This window comes from Eufriesea mexicana, unplaced genomic scaffold (assembly GCF_001483705.2).
Source record: "Eufriesea mexicana isolate 0111107269 unplaced genomic scaffold, ASM148370v2 scaffold2119, whole genome shotgun sequence".
Lineage (NCBI taxonomy): Eukaryota > Metazoa > Arthropoda > Insecta > Hymenoptera > Apidae > Eufriesea > Eufriesea mexicana.
In genome coordinates, this window is record NW_016910196.1 from 674,888 (window position 1) to 697,374 (window position 22,487).

Genomic DNA, 22,487 nt, shown 5'->3' on the forward strand with positions numbered 1-22,487 from the left:
ACAAGTAAGTGATGAATATTTTTTTTCTAATTTTTAAAGAAATTGATGTAATGTATAACGTGAAACTTAATTTTTGCCGGATGTTTACATTAGGAATATATGTACTATAGTTATATACCAGACCATAAAGGTTATACTTGCTTTATAGAAGAAAATTTTCGTCAAATTAGTATCGTGCGGTAAAATTTGTATTTAGAAATGGGTATTAATCCAATGAAGTGGAAAACCAGAAGTCTGCTGTACACTAGTTTAATACTTATAATTTTCTATGTACTCTTTGTGTATAAGAAGAAACATTATGTACAAGTCGAAGGTATAATAAAAAATTCAGATCCTATACACGTACGGGAGTTTATTGCAGATTTTAGTAACATAAAAAAATTAAATCCAACAATGTACGTAAAATAACAAATAATTGATTTTTACACTTTCTATATATCACTATTTTTCTTTTCTTTTTATAATTAATATTTATAGAGAAGAATTTGATATTATTACGGAAGGCGGTACAGCAGACCATTGGAAATATTCAGTTGAATATACCGAACATTTGAGTTATTTACCAATTCGAAATACAGCGCGTGGGCATTATGACGTATTTACAGATAAAAATGGATATTTGATTACTTCGAAACACCAAACATGTTTTTTTTCTGGATTTGGATGCTGTAAGTAAATATTTCTGTTTAAAAAGAAAGAGATTACATGTAAAATTAGAAATTAATATTAGCAACCAAATAAGACTTTTAAATGATTTTAATCTTAAATTCCGATTTTCGTTACAGTAGAATCGATCTCGCAATTCAGATTCGACGTAGATGGAGCCACAGATACGAAATGTATCGAAACGGTACAGTATGAATGTCCAATCGTATTTTCATTGCTATGTTACAAAGAAGTTATGTACCAACGAGAAGAAATTATGAAAGGGTTGAAATCGAAATTTTCAGTGACTAAAACTTAATAATTGATACTGATAATATGTATTAATAATTCTTTATTTCAATATTATTGTAAAGGGCAATATTTTATCTTAATGAAGTTATATGAATCCTATTTTTATCTCCTCTATTGTATTAAATTATAACTGTATATTTTATATTAATACTTATAAACTCAAAAATTTTGTTATCAAAATTCATTTAACTAGCAACAAAAGAAGTATGTTTATACCTTGAAGATCGAAACTTATGTATTGACTGCGAAATTTTTGTAATAAAATATAAATACATTCAAAATAATTAACAATTGTGATTTTTAATATGAATTACCATTCAATTATATTCCAATGCTTCATATTGTTCCCCCGCTTTCCCAACTTGTGTATTGAAGTCTCTCGAAATTATTATTATATGCATTTTCTTTTTTATTTTTTATTTCCAGATTACCTCAATACTTATTACTATGTCATAATTTGCCTTACCCTCCTCAGCATTAGTAAATAACAAAGACATTCACTTTATTTAACTTCTCTCTGTTTGCTATACCTCACTGTTTTCTCACACTTTCGTTATTATTTACTTTTTCATTTCTTTCTAATTTGGATCTTTTTTATTATACTTAATATGCTACGACCCCTAGTCTTTTCCGCTTTTTCTATATTCTCACCATTCTTACTTTTTTACGTATTTTCATAATACTTCTATTCATTTTTTTCCATCTAATATTATGTTTTTCTGCTAAAACAATTACTATTTCTACATATTCTTTGTTTTTCATCTACTCATACATATTTCTACATAAATCAATCTAACATGTATCCAATTACAGTATATAACATTTTTTTTTTTTAGATTTACTATGTTACTTCGTGTAAAATATTTATTTTATATCAAAAATATAATTTTTATTTATAAATTTGTATACTTTATATATCGCGCTAATAATTTATGTATGTTTAGTATGACCAACATCAAAATGTAAAATGTCTAATGATAAAGTGACAAAAAAGAATGTAGAGGGGGAGATCAACAATTTATTGAAAACATACACATGAGAGAACGTATAAAAAGGAAATAGAAGTGGAAAACTCTTTGTATTTTTATTTGTATTTATTGAAATATATTACTCTTAACATTTAATCAATAGATTTATATTACAGCGTAAAACATGTCCAATAAATTTGAGACGTAAGTGAAACTAGCGTTCTTATTTCATCGTGCCTTTTTCTATGGGCTAGATGGAGGTTAGATTTGTTTTAAATAGAAATCAACATTCATTGATATATTATTTTGTTTAATGTTGTACATTATGCACAACATATGCTTCTTTTTTCTATTTAATGCATTAATTATTAGCTTACATAAAATACTGTCTAACTAGTTTTAAATAACAAAACATGTGATATGTTTTGACATTTATCAGAAGCTAAATACATTTTCATATATTGAATTTTCAATTACTATCTTTATTCTTTTTTTTGACACTTTAAACTACTACCAAATAATAATAAAATATTTTTCATTGCATGCAACTGTATAAAATTAATGATCATATGTTATTATTTAAAAGTATAAAATGAATGAAGTTTGTTGTTCATAAATAAAATTTTTGAGATTATTTAACTATAATATTTGTAGTTTTATAAGATTCATGTTCTAAATAATAATAGTATTTGCAGGTTAAAGAATAAACAAGATAGTGGAGATGATGAAGTACAATCAAAAGATAATAAAAAACCTGAAAAAGATTCATTAGTAAGTAGGAAGTATTTTTTTTAAATTTATTACTTTGTTCCTATTAAATAGCAGATATTTATTATAGCCTCCTATAGAAATTAGTCCAAATGAGCATAAATTACAGTATGCATATGCATTATGGTATAGTCGACGCAGTTCTGGTAAACAACCAAATATACAAAGTTACGACCAAAATTTAAAATTAGTTGGTAGGTTTGCAAGTGTGGAGCAGTTTTGGAGTCTTTACAGTCACTTAGTCCGGCCATCAGAATTAACAACATCTACACATTTTCATCTTTTCAAAGTTGGCATAAAACCAATGTGGGAAGTATGTGTTTTAACATTTTTTTTTTTATAATATATACCTATTCCTTGTAAGTAATTTTGCATTAACAAATTATTTATTTTAGGATGAAGCAAATCAGAAAGGCGGTAAATGGATAGTAAGATTAAGAAAAGGATTAGTTTCTAGGTGTTGGGAAAATCTTATATTAGCTATGTTAGGTGAACAATTTATGGTTGGAGAAGAGATTTGTGGAGCTGTTGTATCTATAAGGTTTCAAGTAAGTTAATTTTTATTATTTGAAGATAATAGCCTATATCTTGTTAGTGCTATTAGAAATTCTTAATTACAACAGGAGGATGTAATATGTGTATGGAATAAGACTGCATCTGATTATGCAACAACTGCACGTATTAGAGATACATTAAGGAGGGTTTTACATCTTCCAGCAAGTGCCTCAATGGAATACAAAACTCATAATGAAAGTTTGAAAAGTGTTCATCGGCTCTAAAAGTTTGTGATGCTAAATTTGAATTCTTTATGGACTTTCAGGTAAATTATATAGTAATATTATTAATTAATAACAAGATTTATTTTTATAAAATTATACTGTTTATATGTTTTTATATTTAGCAAATTGATACTTGTGAGAAAATAATACTTAGGACAAAAATATTTTACAACTACAAAAGTTAAATGGCCATCTTACTGGATAACATATTTGATTCACAAGTGTCTCATTGTAACTTATGTAAATAATAAATACATGTTGATAATAAAAAAATAATCTTATTTCCAAAATATCTTAAACTGATATTATTTTTTCCCCTCAATACTTGGAGCTAAATAATATTTGTAACAAAGTAATAAACTAATATAACTATCTAAATATAACTTTTTTGCATTATGTTATATGCACAAATGTAGAAAATCTTTAACCATAACAATAAGTAATCATTCTATATATCAAATATTTTTATTTAAGGATACCTAAAGTTTGGAGCCCATTTTACATAGGATATTTATACATTTTTACATGAGATCGTATTTTTTTAGAATATATGCATAATTATTAATGCTGTGCTTTGTACATAATGCTTCTATACACAAAGCATTTTAATCGAAATGAGGTATTAATCCTGGTATAAATATTAATATATTTTTATATTTTAACTTGAATATATAAAAAGACTAATTCTGTTAAAATTTTAATATATGTACAAATTTGTTTTATGCATACATAAGGCAATGAAGCACAAAGTTGGACAAGAACATTTAGCATCATGTACATTAAAAGAATAAAATATTTTATATATATCAATAAATATTTGCATTATTCACAGTATAATGTGACAGCTTATTGTTTACAGACTAGAATTAGCTATACCCAATAACAAACAAAAAGAGGCTCAATACTAAAAAAAACCTAACATTAATTGTGCTTTTATTTCATGATTCTAATCATTGTATAAAGTCTTTCTTTTTTTTCTTAAGTACAAAGCCAAAAATTACAACCTTAAAATAATAATTGTGACCATACCTGTAATAAATAGAAAGATCCTTTTCATGCTTTCTTCAACAAAACATCAATAATAAATACTTACCTAATACAAACGAAAATATTAGTTTAAAGTTTATGGAGAGATGGAGATAATCAGGCACTTTATTATTCTGTTCTCCTTCAGTAGGTAAAAGCAATCCAACTATACAAATGATTCCAGCAAATAATGCTACATAATTTGTTCCTCCTAAAAATAACATATATTTAAAATATTATTTCAATAGATATATAAATAAGATATTTTCTTTTCTATTTATAGCTTAATAAAAATAACATTTATAATTTACTTTATATTTATATTGATAAACTGTAATTAAAATATATTAAAGAAGTTCTTGTTATATAAATTACAATTGAATGGAATATATTAAATATATGACTTTCAATTAATTTTATATTACACATGTAATATCACATTAAATCCAAATATTAATTATAAATAGTGACTTATTAACCTTTATTCTTAATGTATTTCATATTTGCAGATTGATATATTTTTTTATTCTTATTTTGAATATTTTCATGAAATAAATTATAGTGTAACTTTATTGACTTCAATGTGTATTTTGTATGTGTAAATATTGATGTAACTTATGCAACTTACAAATATTTTTAAACTTACTATCAATTGCTTTATTTTGAGCTATAAGTGCATAAGATTGTTGCTGTCTATTTTCATTTATTGGAAGCTGTTGAAACATTTCAGGATCTGGTGTAGATCTTCCAACTGTTTCTGTTGTCCCAGGAAGTAATTTAGCTTCAACATCTCGTTTTCCTATAGCCTATTAATTTTTTAACAATCTTAAATTATATTATTTTTGTAAAGAAGTTATATTTACTTTTATATTTATATATAATTAAACATATGTTCAATTACCTGTTTAGTTGGATGTTCTTGCATTTGTATTCTAAATTTATCAACAACATTGCAATTACTATGTATAAGAGATGTATGTCTGACAACAATATCGATACAGCATCTTGCTTTTATTGTTCCTTCTGGTTCAACAACTTTATATTTATTTGGTGCAGTACACAATACTATAATTATAATGAATTATATTAAATTTTTTTATGTATTTATTAGTGTCTATTATTACAATACATACTTTTGAATCTTATTGGAAAATCATATGGGTTATACAAAGTTAAAACTTGTTTGTGAGTAGACTGATCGTCTAAAAAGAAAGTGATACTTTGAGGAAATACAAATACTGGTAATTTTCGTGGAGTTGCTGCTAATTGGGACTGCATTATATCTGCTTAATTTTATGTGTTCCATGCACCTATAAAATTATATTCATTATATACATCTAAATCTATTATTTAGATTTACATTATAATGTATGTACACGTAAACCTCATTATTTTGAAATTTTTTAAATATCCATATTTTATATATTCTCACTTGATTTGATACAAACATTTTTTACGTGAATTTGATCTTTTATACTTTAATATTGCAGTAGACAATTAGTCATATATATTTAATATAACTTACCTAAACAAAAATGAAGTATTTTGTTGACTATAAAAATTAAGCTAAAAATTGTATAGTACCAAATTTTAATTATTACAATAATTACTTGAAATAAATAAAAATACGAGTAAATATGAAAACGTTTTTAAACAAAGTTTCAAAAACTGAACACAAATCTAATGTTTGTTCGTTTAAAAAATATGTTTAATCATTCTATCGGATAATTTTAGTGACTTAATCAATTACGAGAAACACATCATTAGTTGTGTAACAACTTCTATAATATTTAATATTTACAAGCTTGTTAGCGTCATAGGTCCATTTGATTGAATACTGCACTGTTGATCTTCCTAGTGAAACAATTGTTCATGGTATTCGTCATCACTTTTCATGTACCAACATTTACTATTGTGCATGTGAACAAGTGGTGTGTGATTTTCTCGTCTTTCCCTAGCTTATCATTACAAATCAGCTGATTATTTCATTCTTCTTAGTAAAGGATTTAAATGGTATTAAAAATCACTTTATCATCCACACATTGTTTCTACGCAGTTTAATCAATTTGTTTAGTAATAAAAAAATTTGATACTAAAATTTCAATATGTAAAATGGTTAGAAATATTTTGTAGATTGCATATAATTTACCTGATTCAATTAATGAAAATATTAAAAAGTATAATCACTATGACCCAGTTTTCATTTTACTTATAATTCGATAAAAAGTTGGATCTGAATATGGAAAACAATAGATTTCAACAATAAAACTTATCCAAAAGTAACATTGCATACGTAATTCAGGGATAAATCAATCGTTTACTAATATAGGGAAAAAATATTTGTATATTTTGTTGGCAACCATACGTAAAATATTAACAATACTCGTATGAATTCAACAATATGGCACCGGGTAATGAGGCTTATGAGTAATTATACGATTACGTTAGTTGAATGTTGTTGATATTAACGTATTGATATAACAACGTAGTGCAAACGTATAAGAAAATGATTGAAGCACTATATACATTTTAATAAATAGGTAGTGTACTAAGTAATAGAAGTAATTACGCAGAGCAATTCTAACCTTACTCTGGAATTTTCGATTTCTGGGTTTCATCAGTGTTTTTATTTTTCGACGTAACGGTAACAATCTATTTTTGTATAAACATATTCAGTCATCATATTAATTTTTTTCAATTTTATTAATATATTGTTAAAAAGAAGTATTTATGTTTTTGCATTGTATAACATATAGAATTGTGTATTGGAAAATCCTGTTTTGCATTTTATAAGATATCTGTAGAAAATATTAATTTTATTTTTATTTAATTTTTTAGGAATATACACCAGAAGACATCATGGTTAATGTTAATCCTAGAGTATTCTTTGATATAGAGGTGGGTGGTCTCCCAATGGGTCGCATGGTGTTTGAACTCTTTGCTGACATTTGTCCAATAACATGCGAAAATTTTCGTGCTCTATGTACTGGAGAAAAAGGACTTGGGAAAACAACTGGCAAACAATTGCACTATAAAGGAATTGTTTTTCACAGAGTAGTTAAAGATTTTATGATTCAGGGTGGTGATTTTTCAGTAGGTAATGGAACAGGAGGAGAATCAATTTATGGTGGAACTTTTGCAGGTATATCTATAAATATATTGCAGATATGATGTTTAAGAATAAATATAACTTATTTGCAATAATATTTTGCAGACGAAAATTTTATTATAAAACATAGTAAACCATTTTTATTATCAATGGCAAATCGTGGTAGAGACACAAATGGTTCACAATTTTTTATGTGAGTATTCATTAAAAAAAAGTATATAAATATTAATAAATTATAAAAATATATATTAAATAGCGTAAAACAATTGACTAGATCTATAATAGAAGAAAAGTGCAGGATGGTGTGATAAATTTACAATATATATAGTTTCTAAAAATCACGAGATATTAATGCATTATATTATTTTACTAAATATTTATTTTGCATGTTATTATTAACAAAAGTGATCAGCTTACTAAAGGTTAATATTTATACTTGCAAGAAAAGCATATTGTGCATAAATTTTATTTTTTAATATTTCTACTAGCTCAAAATTATTTTCCTCTGCTGACAGATGTATACTTTGTGAACCTCAAAGGTAAAGGTAATAGGAATTTAATATACATTTATTTTCACAGTGTAACATCTTTCTATGCTAATATGTTTTTAAATGTGTTCCAAATAAATAGCAGGTGATATAATAATTAAATAAAAGGATAATTGGGTTTGTTCAATTTAATAGTAAATTTAATTACATTGTATTATTTTTTGATGTTGACCATGACATTATAAAGTTGTTCAGTATTTAATAATTTATACGAATCACATAAATCTTCCGGTGAATATTGAAAAGCATAGAAGTAAGAATATCTTTGAAGGAATGAATAACTTAGCTATATTTCTGTGTAGTCGTGAGGGAAGGGTCTGCACACCACTACTACAACACAATGACCAATGAAAGCTGGCTCTTTCTGTTCATCTCTCATCCCCTTAATCATATTTTGTTGTTGTAGTACAACACAACCAGCGCCTCACCTCGACAAGTAAGTAACAATAAATTAAGTGCTCCTTGAGCAGTATTTTTCATATTTGAATATAAAATTTTTAGTGTCCATGTGGTTTTTGGAGAAGTAGTGTCTGGCCAGGAAATTGTTACACATATTGAGGGACTTCCAGTAGATCGTATGTCTCGCCCGTTGCAAGATGCGAAGGTTGTAAATTGTGGAGAACTCGTATTGAAAGTTAAAAGTAAAGGTATGTTTTTGTTATTACAAATCGTTATGTTCAAAAGATTATAAAAACAATTAATTAAAGTTAATTATACTTTTATTTATAGCAAAGAAACGCGAAACAAAGGACAGCAGCTCATCTGAGTCTGATTCTGATTCATATGCAGAGAAACCTAAGAAGAAAAAGAAAGCCAAGAAAAAGTACAGAGTAGTCAATATTTACAATGCATAAAGTAAATGAAAAAATATAGAATACTGGGAATAATTTTTTATGTTGCAGTAAAAAAAGAGCAAAATCAGAAGATGGTGAAATTCATGATTCCAATGAAGATGATTTGGGGAAACCTCATCCGCTTGTTTCAGTTACAAAAATTGATCCTGATGAAATTCCCGAAGTACCAGCAAATAAATTTTTATACAGAGCAGGGCCTACTAATAACGCAAATCAAAAGGAATTTAGGCAACATTATGGAAGAGATCGGGTACGATCACATAGAAAAACTGGTCGCATATTTAAAGGAAGAGGAATATTTGTAAGTATTTGTATGCAATATACAACATATGGTATGTATGAATTTTGTAAATGAATTTCATTATAATAAACATTTTCATTCTTAAAACTTAACATCTTTTTACATATGGTACTGAATTATAAAGTAAACGAATAAATAAATATTCGTAAAGTAAAACGAATGTCAAATAAGTAGCTAAGTAAAATGAGTAAATAAATAAATTTTCAGCGATATCATACACCGTCACGTAGTCGCTCGAGAAGTGTTACACCACCGCATTGGAAACAAGCTCAAAATCGTACTATTAAATTACATGAATTTCAGGTATGTAATTATATTTAAATATATATAATTTAATTAATGCATGTTTATATTTTTGAATGTTTGAATTCATTCCTCAGAAATTAGAAAAAGAACGCTTAAAAAAGGAGGAAGAATTAAAAAAACGTGAAGCTGATAGAATTAAAAAGTTTACAGAAAATCCAGACGAAGAAAATCAAATAATGGACAAATTTGACGTTGAAGCACATATATCCGAGGAATTAGAGAATAAAGAAAATGATCAATCAGACGAAAAAAAGAGCAGCATTAAAAACGTGGAGCAGGACCAAGATAATTTAAATACTAGTTCAGATGTTAATGACGCTATGACGAAAGAGAAAGTAGACGGGAAACATAAAAATGAAAAGTTAATGAAACGCGATTTACATCGATCGTATGGTGATAGGTCTTCGCGACGGGGGTCACGGGATAGAAGTAAAAGACGCGGAAGTGGTCGATCCAGATCACGAGATCGACGGAGATCACGAGATAGAGATTACGACCGTAGAAATAGTCGTGATAGGAGAAATAGAAGGAATTATTATCCCCGTAGACGAGACTCTTATAGAATTAATAGGCCCGGCAGAGATAATTATAGATATTATGATAGACGCAATATTTATAGAAGGACGAACAATTCTAATTCTAACTATGATACAGATATGAATTCATCCCGTTATGATAAAAATCGAAGAAAAAGTGATAATACCTCAGACTCTAACAATCAACCAAAATTTAAACGTCGCTCACGTTCAACTAGTTCTAGTAGTCAGCACTCCAAAGACTAAATACAATGTTTCTTTATTATTTTTCTGCATAATACAGGAAAATATATAATTTGTGCAGTAAACTACATTTATTGTTTTCAAATTTTTTTATTAGAACTTATTTCTTTGTAGCATGTATAAATTTATGTATAGACAACCTTGTCTTAAATTTATAACAATTCAAATAATATTCATATAATATGTCGATCATTTTTGTATTTCTACAGAATGAATACAATATGTTGAAAAATGTAATCGTTTAATTGTTCAATTCTTTAGAGTTTTGAAACAAATATAAGCTAAAATATTCAATATTGAATGTATCTTCTATCTCTATAACGTCATATTGTAAATTAAACATACTTTTATAGTTACTACTAAAAACATTTTAATTTACAAATGGGATTAAATTTTAGTTTATATAAGATACTTCTCAAAAAGTTATAAAATTTATATATAATGATGAAATATTGGTAAAGCAATTAAATAAATTATACATATAATTTAAAAAATATTTGTAACAATATGTTGTATAATCATTATCTAAAATAAAGTACAGAAATAAAAGATACTATATTTTACGTTTATAGAATTATTTTTAATTTATTGTTATTAAAAACTAAATATGAAATGGAAGTTTTTAACCTATCACACTTAATGTCCCTAAAATTTTTATCAAAATTCCAACTACATTTTTATATTGGTACCATTAATATTGTGAAGTTAGCTGTGTAGAATAGTTCGCTTTGATTGGTTTACAAACTTGTTTACGTTAGAATTTGTGAGTTCAAAAAGTAATGTAATTGACAGCGAAGAATTAGTAGTCATTAGTGAATTTTTCGTAAATTTATTACAATGGTACGATATGCTGCACTTAAAGGTTTGTACGATTTGGAAAAGACCATTGGAAGCGGAGGTTTTGCTAAAGTTAAACTTGCCACGCACATTGCAACCGGCGAAAAAGTTGCTATCAAAATAATGGATAAAACATCACTGGGTGTAAGTGATTTATTAAAATTTGATGCATCAGTATAATATAATCGAAACAAATTTTCGAATTTGCAGGATGACTTACCGAGAGTTAAACTAGAAGTTCAGGCGTTAAAAACATTATTGCATCAACATATTTGTCGATTATATCAAGTAATAGAAACAGATAGTCATTACTTTATGGTAATAGAATACTGTTCAGGGGGAGAATTATTCGATCATATCGGTAATATTATGTATTACAATTCAGCTTTTAATTTTTCACTGTATCATCTTGTCTATTATAATTAAAGGAATCATAAGAAATATTACGATTTTCTTTTTATGTGCAGTTGAAAAAAATAGGCTTTCTGAAACAGAATCACGAAAATTTTTTCGTCAAATTGTTTCTGCAGTAGCATATTTGCACAGCTTAGGATATGCTCATCGTGATTTAAAACCAGTAAGTTGTACTTTTTTTTGATGATTTAGTATTCATATAAATGGCAAACAATATTATTCTGTATACAGGAGAATGTTTTGCTAGATAGAGAAGAAAATTTAAAACTTATAGATTTTGGATTATGTGCAAAACCAAAAAATGGAATAGATTCACATTTACAAACATCTTGTGGTTCACCAACATATGCTGCACCAGAACTGATATTAGGAAAAAAATATTTAGGTACCTATTATTCAAATTTTAATTAAATAATATTTGATATTGAAGACAAAATTAATGTTTGATTTATAGGACCACAGGTAGATATTTGGAGTATGGGAGTCCTCCTTTATGCATTACTTTGTGGCTTTCTCCCCTTTGATGATAACAGTATAGAGAATTTATATAAAAAGATTCTTGTAAGCTTTTTTTAAGTCTTATTTAACTTTACAGAAAACTTGATTAATGATAACAATTGTAGAGTGGTAAATATGATGAACCAAGCTGGTTATCAAGCAGTAGTAGAAGACTAATACGGGCAATGCTACAGACAGATCCAAAGAAACGAATTACTATTCAAGAACTGTGCAATCACCCATGGATTACTGCAGGGTTTCTTAATCCTATTTCATTTGTTCATAAGACTAATGTAAATATTTGTTTGTATTTTCACTGCTGTATATTTATTTCTATTTTGTAGTAAATAAAATGTTTTTACAGTTTGAAAAAGATGATGATGTACTAAGTACTATGTCTGCAATATGTGGAGAACATACATCAGATATATGGAGAAAACTTGTAAAAAGTGATAGAACTGATTACAAAACTGCCACATATCTTTTACTTTTAGACAGGAAGTTTCGTGGACTATCACTTCGAATATCATCTTCAGCAAAATCTCATTTTAAATCTGAGGTAATATATTTGTTTTAAATGTTAATTTCTAAAAGTCAATTAAAATTATTTTATCTCATTATTTTTAGTGTGATGCAGGAGGTAATGGTATAAATAAACTTGATTATTCTCCAAAAAGTAAACCTGTTAGATCACCAATAATACCACTTGGCCCTACTTTTAAGGTTTTACCTAAAACACCTGAAACAGGTAGATTTCACACATTTTCGTATATTTTTCAAATTAATATATCTATATTATTAGTGATTATTACTGTATTATTTTTCATATAGCAAAAAATTTCATGGAACCACATTTACCTGGTAGAAAACGACTTAGAAGTAAGGAAGGAGATGATATATGTTCTCCTGGTATGTTTTGTAAATTACATTAATTTTTTTTTTTATTACTAATATAATGGTACTCTTTCTTTCTCCTTAACAGCTACTTTTTATTACGAAAAATTTTATTTATGGTGTCTATTTATTTTCATTAAAAAACTTTTAGAGATATTGGTGTTTTATTACAGACATGTTATTTAGTTTTATAATATATCTTCTAAAGTTTACTTCTAATTAGGTGATACTAGCCACCTAATTAGAAACTTTAATGAAAGTTTCCGAGTGCCATAAATTGGTGTACTTGTGTGAAAAGCAGATAATTAGAGAGGAGCAACGACTTGTGAACAAACACAATTTGGAGTTACAAATAGCTATGTGTAGGACTTCTTTATCCCATTCCCTTCTTTGAGATACAATACCTTTTTATTATTCCTTATCTCTTTTTCAGTTCTAATTCTAAATTATCCATGTGTTTTATGTGATTTCAATTTTATGAGTAATTTATATAATAACAATTAATACAAAATTGATTGCAGTTCCTATAAAGAGAGTTGCAGAAAAGGATAGACTTGTTTCTACTCCAACTAATACTCCAGTGTTAGATTCAAGGTATTTATATAATAATAATTATGATAACTACAAAGTGATATTTAAAATAAATATTTAGGGGACCACAGTCTTCTACACCGGGAAGTGCAAGAAAAGTAATAATGGGTTTGGAACGTGGCTTAAATCGTGTACGTTATGTTCTTACGCCAAAGAGACGCGTGAAGAATGAAAATATCGATCCTGATCAACCTAATGTACTTTCTGGAAAGGTTTGTATCTAGTTACCTATGTAACTGATAATACTGGCTCTAATTTTATTATTATGATACTTCTTTTTAAGGGTCTTTGTAATGTATCGTCAACGTCCAATGATGATCCGAAATATGTTCTTTCACAATTACGTCGTGCACTTCGTCGTAAAGGAATCATGTGTCATCAAAAAGGGTAATATTTAAAAATATTAATAATATTTTATATATTTACAATAAGAACTTTTTCCATAGGTTTATACTACAGGGAGAAACAGAAGATTGTACAGAAGACGATAAAGGTACATTGCGACCATTTTCGTCCAGAAATGCTTGTTCCTTTGAATTAGAAGTTTGCTTATTAGAGGGTGTTTCAAATAATAAATTGGTTGGTATTCGAAGAAAACGATTAAAGGGGAATGCATGGGTTTATAAACGGGTGTGTGAAGAAGTTCTCGCTTTAGCAGCTGAAGATCTTTCCGCGGAATCAGAAGGTTCAACAGAATCGAAATGTCCCATTTAAGGTTTTCCTAACATTCGTATCCTTAATGATATAGATATATATATACATATGTATATTTAAGTTTGTACATCACGAAAAGTCAGTAAGACTATTCAACTATATTTTGATCTCCACTAATTATATTAATAACTTTTAAAAGTAATGCAGATATAAGAAATATAAACTTTTGTATGTATAATTTGAGCAGATAGATGTTTATGGCAGCTTTGGTACATGCATATTTGCATTGGACGTGCCTTTCTAGAATATAGTTTCTTCTAAGAAGAAATAACCACGGGAGAAATATTACAAAAACATAAAACAATAGTAAATATTTCTCCGAACTTCGAACGATATAGTAAATTTGGAGTTCTAATGATGATTACAATCGTCAGCTGTGTAATATTGTTTATATAGTATAAGGGAATTATGAAGAAATTTTATTTCTCACGACCTTTTGTTTAATACAGTTCTGTAACAATAAACATTAAAAATGACCATTGTACATAAGGAATATATCTTGTATTAGGTATATGGAAATATTAAGATTACGAATAAAAACATGATATTTCTACAGATAAAAATTAGAGAATTCAATAATCTTGATTAAAACAACTCAGTAAAATTTGATGAAATAAGCAATAGAGCTCTTACGTGACGCAAGTTAGCAATACGATCTCGTGACGCGGCACAAAGAAACTTCTTAAAAGAGAACTACAAGCCTCAACCCTTTCCATCGGAATATGTAAAGCTCCATTTTGCGTTTACACCGCAGATATAAAATATCGCGGCTCGTTTGAACCGCGGCATCTACACGGGAACCACTATGGACAGGCGAAGTTATAAAATCACCACAAATCGATCAGCATAAAGTGGAGCCGCGTACACTTTGCTTTATGGCAGTCAAACCGACCTTTTATCTTTGCCCGCTCAATAATCGTCGGCACTGTTCGTAGGCAGTCTTGCTGAGACTATTCCGCCGAGGTTCGATTGGCATGCTCTTTTTTCTTTCCTTAAATATCGATCGAAACAAAGCGAGATCCGCAGAAAATCGAGTTGTTCTACCGAAAGACGTAAACGCAGGAATAAAGAGATTATGATTTTTTGACACTGGAACGCTGAAATAACTGGTACGCGCTTTGAGAGTAGTAAACTTAACCTTAACAGCATAGAATTTTCATGGATATATAATTCCAAACATATGATTCATTCGTACAATACAAAGTTAAGAACGTAAATAAGAATATTAGACTGGAAGATTTTTATTACGGTAATTTTTACTGCATACGATCAGAATCATCGAATCATTACGTGATCATTAACTCGATTTGAGTAATCGATTTTTCATAACAAGGAAATCGCGAATAGAGTAGAGCCTTGGGCTCTATAGGCATCGCCAGGCGAGTCGTTTACGTTGAATAATATCTCAGTGGGGTGCGTGTTTTATGAGTCGGTCGCCGATTAATTAAACGGGTTATTTCGCGAAATTAATCAAACGGCACGGAGACAAAAAGCGTGGACGATATAAATGAAGCAACCGGGCGAGACGCAGACCTAAGTCGTCTGGGCATAAATTACAATTAACCGTAGCATGCGTGCGCGTTCGCGTGAGCGCACGCACGTGCAACTTACGGTATTAAATTCATCCTGCATTTTATCGAGACGCGAAGAGTATCTCGCGTTATCATCGGTGGCTATATGCGAATCCTCGTGCGACTTTTTTACTCAACCCAATCGAAGATGTTTGCAGGCTAATAATTAAGCTGTCTAACGATTATTACGACGCCATTTGCATATCACGCGGTCGCCTCAAGGTAATGTGCAATTTCTACGAAAGGAAATTTTGAAAAGATCGATTTACGATATTGATTTCGAATGGGTTAGAAAAAAATCGAAACCAGTTTTGGTAAGCTACTCACATTATTTTATAGATTGTACGTGACCATTACAAATGGACCCCTCCTCTTGCTTCTTTTGTTTACCATAGAATTAATATCATAGATTGGAAACTTTCGAAATATTGCTTTATTAAGAAATATTTCTTATATAGATAGGATTGTTCAACGAGAATAAAGAAACTAGTAACATAAAGTATCCTAATTAAAATATCGACATTCCTTCGACAATATCACTGAAATTCTATGCACTCTATTGCAGATTATTATATAAATTTGATGCATGCGGACAAGGACCATCGATTTCTTACCTGATTATGGAGTTACTTCATGTTTCATCGTTACGGTTGTTCGCATGGAAAAAAGGATACGAGTGAAGCAGACTGTAGTTCATGAACGTGTATACGCGTACGTTATTCACCACGTGCCCTTCGTTCTCGCCAATGGATCGGGTGTCGTACACCGGCTCGTACCAATTACCGTCTGGCCGCCAGTTAATTAAGGATTGGGGCAATGAGGCCCGGCGATGCAGTTTCCGTGATAATGATTATCTGCGACGGTAATTGAGCGAGCTGTTACGCCGGCAAGCAAACCGAGACACGAGAGAACGTAGAATAAAGAAGAACCAGGAAATTTCTAACATCTTATTTTTGGGAGATTCTGGGAAAGAAGGAAAATTAATATTATCGTTAGATCAAGGTCAAAATTAGATAGTTTAATCGATCATTGACTTTTATTACTTAATTTACCGTTATATCTTTTTGTCAGATATATGATTATTAATATATATTTCTAATCTACGTTGAGAATGGTTTCCATTTATCATATCGATGATATTTCTATTTCCTCGTTAATGTTATCTGTTCTGTAGCTCAAGTTCATTTGACCCCAAACAGGTGGTGAATATCCGGACGAAGAATAAAGGAAGGAAACGAAGTAATTAACGTCTTTATAAAAAACCGACGGAGGAAAAACGCCATGCATCGTTCCCTCACGTATATACGGTACTATCAGAATAGCGATTAAAAAAAGAACATTTATTCTTACACCTTATATTACAAATCATTTAGGATTTCAATCATTAGGTCTACTTTTTAACGTATTACTTATATACTTTCAGGTTATATCCGCCTACGATCTATCTCTGTAAAAGCATAGATTAATCGCCTGTTCTTTATCTGCATACGTTCCTGAAGCACCAGTAAGGTGAATAATTCTGGCAGCAAAAGTAAGAAGGAAAGTCTTGGTAGCTCTTTAACTTCAACCATTAACCTTTTCTTAACACATTTCTTATATAGCTTTAAATTAAATCCTCCAATGATTCACCTTTGTAGAAGCATAGATTAATCGTCTTTTCTTTATCTGCATAGGTTTCTGAAGCAGCAGCGAGGTGAATAATTCTAGCAGCAAAGGTAAGAGGGGAAGTCTTGGTAGCCGCGAGGCGAGCCTGCAGGTAAAACGGCTGGACGAGACCGCGTGGATGTGTGCGGACATGAACAGGTACGTTCGTAGACGAAGAAAAGGTAAGGGTGGCACGCGCGGCCCGCTTCTATCGCTTCCGGGCATCAGCGTGCTCGCGAGCCGCGGCTAATTGCTCTTTAATGCAAGCGAGCGAGCGAGCGCGTTGCTTTTCTTAGACGCCGAGGGAAACTGACCGCCGTCCTGGACGCTATAAGAAACAGAATATGCGAGATTTATGCCGGCCCCCGGACTTTTCGTCACGCTTTGTTTGGAGCACGGTTCTAGTTTTGAGAAAACTCTCGGGTCTCTTCCTTCTTTTTAATTGCGACGGATAACTGTGCTTTTGATACCAATCTAGAGTTGGATACTTAAATCACAGTATCGTTAATAAGAAGGATACGCGTTCTAGCAGCCATTGCTTAAATCGAGGAGTAAAAACTTTCTCGTTCAAATGGTGAACTGGTCACGATATGAACTCAATAGCACAGCATTTTTCTACCGGGTACCATCGTTTTTCCAAGTTTCCATATATGATAATATTACTTTACAACTCCTCGTAATAATGTTTTAATTTTTTCCAGGTTTTTCAACTACTTCGTCTACTAAATTCACCACAATCGCAAATTCTTTTATATCTACGTCTCCATTAAATATTCCTTCACGTGTCCATCCCAAAGTTTCCCAAAGTGAAACAATTCTGTCCATTCGAAGCTTTTCTCAATTGCGATATTCACTCGCACGGAATTACGATCGCTTGAAGCCATCCAAAGTCAAGCATCGTTATGCAGCTTGCACACGGAAGGAAGGAAGGAAGGCAAGGAGTGCTAATCATCCGGTTTACCCGGCTTTTTTTTCGGGTCAGCCCCGGTTGTTTATTCGGCCCCAGGCCGCGTACACGGGGTATAACGCTGCCAGCAAAAATGAAGGGCAGAAAGCTCGATTCGTCGAGGCATGACCAACGGAGTCCAGCAGAAGCTCATACATATGTAGACGACTCGGCCCGGACACCGGGAACTGTGGGGAGGACCCTCCGGAAAAATGAATATGCAGCCCCATAGAGGGTATTATTTTATAAAATTTACTATCCTGGCCAGGTATTATGTACTTTTCCGTCGTCCATTCTTCGCTGTGAACCGAATGCACGTTAACGAGCCTTTCTCGACAGATGTGCCTCCGCGACCAACCACGTTTTCCACCACGAGAATCGACGTAAAGTAGAGAAGCACGATTTCAAGAGAATTTGATAGACGAAGGTATTTCGAAAGCTATGTTTCATATTTTTGATGGAGTTACTAAGAGTCAGGTTCCTATTAATACAGGATTAAAAGAATTATTTAATTATTAAACGTGGTATTTTTTAATTATTATTTCGCGAACATTAATCTCGAGTTTAAATAATTTTCATAACTTTCTATAATCTTCACTTGGAATTACATTTCCTCGATTGAACACGTTATTCATTTTTATCTCCGCATTGTATTTAATAAATAATCTTTATATTTATCGCTGTCACGGTCGTCGAAATAAATGATCGACCGATTCCTCATCTGCATCCGGACGCGGTGGAAAAGTTTGACGAGGGTCTAATTGCGAATAAACTCGTGTACGGCGTCTTCCTTTCGTTTTCGTGGAGAGTTTGTACGGCGGGGCGGCTGCTTCTATAAAATTGTAGCCCCTTATCGTCGCAGAGGAAACGAAACATTAAATCGACTCCGACGGAGGGGGCGGGCTGTTTCGGTGGGTGCGTCCGAGATTTCCTGTGTGGACTCTGGATGCTAGGAAGGATGACTTCCTACCTAGCGCACAGGGCGCGTCCATCGTGCGCGCTGGCGTCATCGAGCTAGATTTATTCGATACAAGGAGGGAACGCGTAACAGGAATCCTCGCGCGTCCCCCTTGCACAATACTCGCGATCGCCTTTGGTATTTTCTACTTCGGTCGAGTTCGTTGAAGTAGCTCTTGATTGGATTATCTCTAGAGGCAGGAAGGAGTATATTGTGATTTGAGAAACAAGAAGCCAAGAATCTTGAGGTTCGTTACTAATCTGCCTGCTAGTTTCGTTTATCTACTGACAAATTTATAGACGGTGCAAATGCACGAGAAATTTTTTAATCTTTCTACTCATAAAGTATCGCGTCTCTAATCTCTACATTCAATCTCGGTTTATAGAATTATTCTGAATGCTGCGCTAAAACGTAATGCAGCGTTTATCTCTTCAATCAACGGAAAGCTCAAGTCTGTATTAGTCAAATTTCATCAAGGATGTCATAACTCATTCTATCAACTGGATGCTCGAGATCTGCAATGTTCCTATCACTTGGAACAGAGAGACCTAGGTATGCACTTCGATTCGCGTTACTTACGCTTGATCATGCTCGTCGATGGCACGTGTCAAGAACATGTGTTCGATATCATCGAGCAACGACGACACGTCCACTCCCGATGACGTTCTACACGTCGCTTCTACCTGTATTTTTTCTTATTTTTCCATACAAGCTTGCTCGCAATATCGGGATATCTAAACAACTTTATCATTAATGCAGCAGTAGCGGCGCATTACTAGGAATTTGTATATAATGGTGCTATGTACATATGTAATGCGCCGGCCCACACATAATGGCGATATCATAAGATACGAACCAATAGCGGCAATTGTATGGAAATATGTATCTATGAATGAAGACACTTTCATTTATGAAACCAGATACTTATGTACCGGACACGGGCGTTGTAACATCCTGCTATTATGTGTCCTTACCTACTCGTCCCCTCCTCCTCGTCTCTCCTCCTCCGCTTCTCTATCGTCTTCCTCGTCTCCTCCCTTCGTCGAGCCACCTTTGGCTACCGTCATACGCTTTTATAGATTGGTGTTTGCTGGCTGCTCGAGTTTATGCGCATATCGATGAGCTTCTACCGTCTTTCCTATAGGAATTGCAATTTTGAATGAAAAATGGGGATAAATTAGCTGTAACTGTTATCGTAAGTCATCATTTTTCATTCGATTATGGGAACTACCAGGATATTACGATATATAACCGTTCATTATATAAATTTCAGATGCTGAAAACTCGGAAGAGATTTTAGAGAACAAACGTGGATATGAGATTCGGGGGAAGAATGATTTCTTAAAGTAATCGATGAAATTCGAGGGAAGATGATTTTTCTTTTGTCGATCTGTTCGTTCATTCATAATATCGTTTGGCGGCACGGGAGTCCTACGACTCGTAGACTGACAAGACAGAAGGGACGAGCAGCAACCCTTCATCGAAGAAGGTGGCGGTGGAGGAAGAAGGCTGGCGAAAGAGGCGAAGCCAGGCGTGGAAGGGAAAGGAAAGAACGAGGCTGAATGCGCTGACTGTGACGCTTTCCGGTCAGGTGCCGCCCTGACGATCCTTCTCCTTCCAACTTCCATTTGGATCCACTCATTCACTTACTTTTACCCTCCTTGCTTTGCCTTCCCCTCGGTCTCTTCCTCCTGGTACGTCTTCCTCGCCGTAAGAAGGAAAATAGAGTGCATGCAGAAGAAAACAGGAAATTAATCCTTTCTAAATCAAGATCACGAGACTTGAAAAAAAAGAGATAAGGAAAGAAAGAAGCGGAATAATCATTTCGAAGGTGTTCGCTAGTTGGTAAACCTATTTTAATATTCCTGATCATTCGAAGATCTAGCAAACGAACCGGAAACCACATACGTCGTGTGTTATAGTTATATTTTACTTTCTGATTTTCAGTGGTTTTCAAATTAAGGACGATGAAGAGCAGGAAACAAACGAATTTCACCGGTCAGTAATATCCGACAGTTCGCGCCAGAAGGAAGATACCGAGCGTTTCTTTCTATTTACCAGGTTATTACCGGCGTAATTATCGCGCTGCCTCGGGAGGCCATTGTCACAATGGGCGTCCGGAGTTTCCCTACGATTATCGTACCGAAAATCTCTCGCTGGCCAACCAACTCCTCGTCAGCTTCCTGCCTGTGACGGACAACGATTATTTGTCGCAACAACACCGTAAATTCTGCCAGAGAGGAAGGAAAACGGAAAATTAGTCGGAGGAATGACAGCTTTCCATTCTAGTGATTGCCGAATGTTTAAATTCAAATTACTTTTAATACGAATTCAACGTCTTAGGTATAGTACGTTTTCAATAAGTTCAATCAGATCAAGGTGTCTATAACTTTAATTATTATATATTACTTGCACGATTCTAATATTTGCTCTCATCGATATTCCCTACTCGGACTCTCTTAATTTCCGTCTATAACTATTCATCGAAGAAATTTATATATTTTATCCGTTCTGCAAAAGTAATATACCTACTTTATTTCAGTCTCCATCTTATAGCCATCCCCTATATACTCCCCCTCGTGTACATTTATTCAAGATACTTAATCCACCATATTTTTCTAATTAATCCAAACTTACCCCGTAGCCTGAAATTAACGTACTCTGACCCTCCAGCAAACTTCGTCCACCTAAACATCTCAACCATCCCCTCGAACTGTCTCTCGAACAACCATAAAACTTTGCACATTAACGTCCCAGCAAGTTCGGTTCGGTTCTCTAAACTCAAAAGCACAGGCTGATTATTCGACGCGTGCTGTTTTCGCAAAGGCAGCGCGATAATCTTGCACCTCGTCGTAGTTTCTCCGCGATTATCCTACCGAAAAATCTCTTTCTCTCCTCTCTGCACCGTCGCCGGTCGGCGTCGACTTCCTGTGCCCGCCGGGTGGACAATGACCAGCACTTGCCGCAATGGCAACGGGGCAGACGCGCTCCTAATATCTGCTCGGCCGATCTAGTTCGCGGAAGC

General features: G+C 32.0%; 5 protein-coding genes across 13 annotated transcripts; 4 read left to right on the forward strand and 1 right to left on the reverse strand.

Moving 5' to 3' along the window:
* The first annotated feature begins 198 nt into the window (after positions 1-198).
* Positions 199-1,016, forward strand: LOC108549629 (uncharacterized). The gene is made up of 3 exons (XM_017903110.1): positions 199-395; positions 478-668; positions 786-1,016. Exons 1-3 carry the CDS (start codon positions 199-201, stop codon positions 962-964), a joined length of 567 nt encoding a protein of 188 aa, XP_017758599.1. The 3' UTR covers positions 965-1,016.
* Positions 1,017-2,056: 1,040 nt separating this feature from the next.
* LOC108549621 (eukaryotic translation initiation factor 4E type 2) lies at positions 2,057-3,663 on the forward strand. Of its 2 annotated transcripts, none has more exons than XM_017903101.1 (6): positions 2,057-2,129; positions 2,621-2,696; positions 2,764-3,006; positions 3,089-3,241; positions 3,317-3,513; positions 3,595-3,663. In XM_017903101.1, the coding sequence occupies exons 1-5, from the start codon at positions 2,110-2,112 to the stop codon at positions 3,470-3,472; spliced, it is 648 nt and encodes a 215-aa protein (XP_017758590.1). In that variant the 5' UTR covers positions 2,057-2,109; the 3' UTR covers positions 3,473-3,513; positions 3,595-3,663. The 2 variants fall into 2 exon arrangements, with proteins under 2 accessions (XP_017758590.1, XP_017758589.1); XM_017903100.1 differs by having other exon boundaries at positions 2,076-2,129; positions 2,612-2,696.
* Positions 3,664-4,469: 806 nt separating this feature from the next.
* Positions 4,470-6,783, reverse strand: LOC108549604 (motile sperm domain-containing protein 1). Of its 5 annotated transcripts, none has more exons than XM_017903078.1 (7): positions 6,300-6,372; positions 6,024-6,064; positions 5,632-5,808; positions 5,400-5,563; positions 5,145-5,304; positions 4,566-4,709; positions 4,470-4,501 (listed from the first exon to the last, which is right to left on the reverse strand). In XM_017903078.1, exons 3-7 carry the CDS (start codon positions 5,774-5,776, stop codon positions 4,470-4,472), a joined length of 645 nt encoding a protein of 214 aa, XP_017758567.1. In that variant the 5' UTR covers positions 5,777-5,808; positions 6,024-6,064; positions 6,300-6,372. The 5 variants fall into 5 exon arrangements, with proteins under 5 accessions (XP_017758567.1, XP_017758568.1, XP_017758569.1 ...); XM_017903079.1 differs by having other exon boundaries at positions 6,024-6,050; positions 6,300-6,366; XM_017903080.1 differs by lacking the exons at positions 6,024-6,064; positions 6,300-6,372 and adding an exon at positions 6,648-6,783.
* Moca-cyp (nuclear cyclophilin protein Moca-cyp) lies at positions 6,453-10,451 on the forward strand. 4 transcript variants are annotated; one of them, XM_017903072.1, is made up of 9 exons: positions 6,453-6,511; positions 7,337-7,640; positions 7,713-7,800; positions 8,562-8,591; positions 8,657-8,802; positions 8,885-8,978; positions 9,058-9,310; positions 9,518-9,613; positions 9,691-10,451. In XM_017903072.1, the coding sequence occupies exons 1-9, from the start codon at positions 6,509-6,511 to the stop codon at positions 10,396-10,398; spliced, it is 1,722 nt and encodes a 573-aa protein (XP_017758561.1). In that variant the 5' UTR covers positions 6,453-6,508; the 3' UTR covers positions 10,399-10,451. The 4 variants fall into 4 exon arrangements, with proteins under 4 accessions (XP_017758561.1, XP_017758563.1, XP_017758564.1 ...); XM_017903074.1 differs by lacking the exon at positions 6,453-6,511 and adding an exon at positions 6,902-7,142; XM_017903075.1 differs by lacking the exon at positions 6,453-6,511 and adding an exon at positions 7,012-7,038.
* Positions 10,452-11,232: 781 nt separating this feature from the next.
* On the forward strand, positions 11,233-14,343 carry LOC108549628 (maternal embryonic leucine zipper kinase). Its single transcript, XM_017903109.1, has 13 exons — positions 11,233-11,376; positions 11,443-11,593; positions 11,700-11,809; positions 11,878-12,031; positions 12,101-12,207; positions 12,270-12,437; positions 12,509-12,703; positions 12,772-12,892; positions 12,976-13,053; positions 13,560-13,632; positions 13,691-13,841; positions 13,913-14,016; positions 14,076-14,343. Exons 1-13 carry the CDS (start codon positions 11,233-11,235, stop codon positions 14,341-14,343), a joined length of 1,824 nt encoding a protein of 607 aa, XP_017758598.1.
* Positions 14,344-22,487: the final 8,144 nt, after the last annotated feature.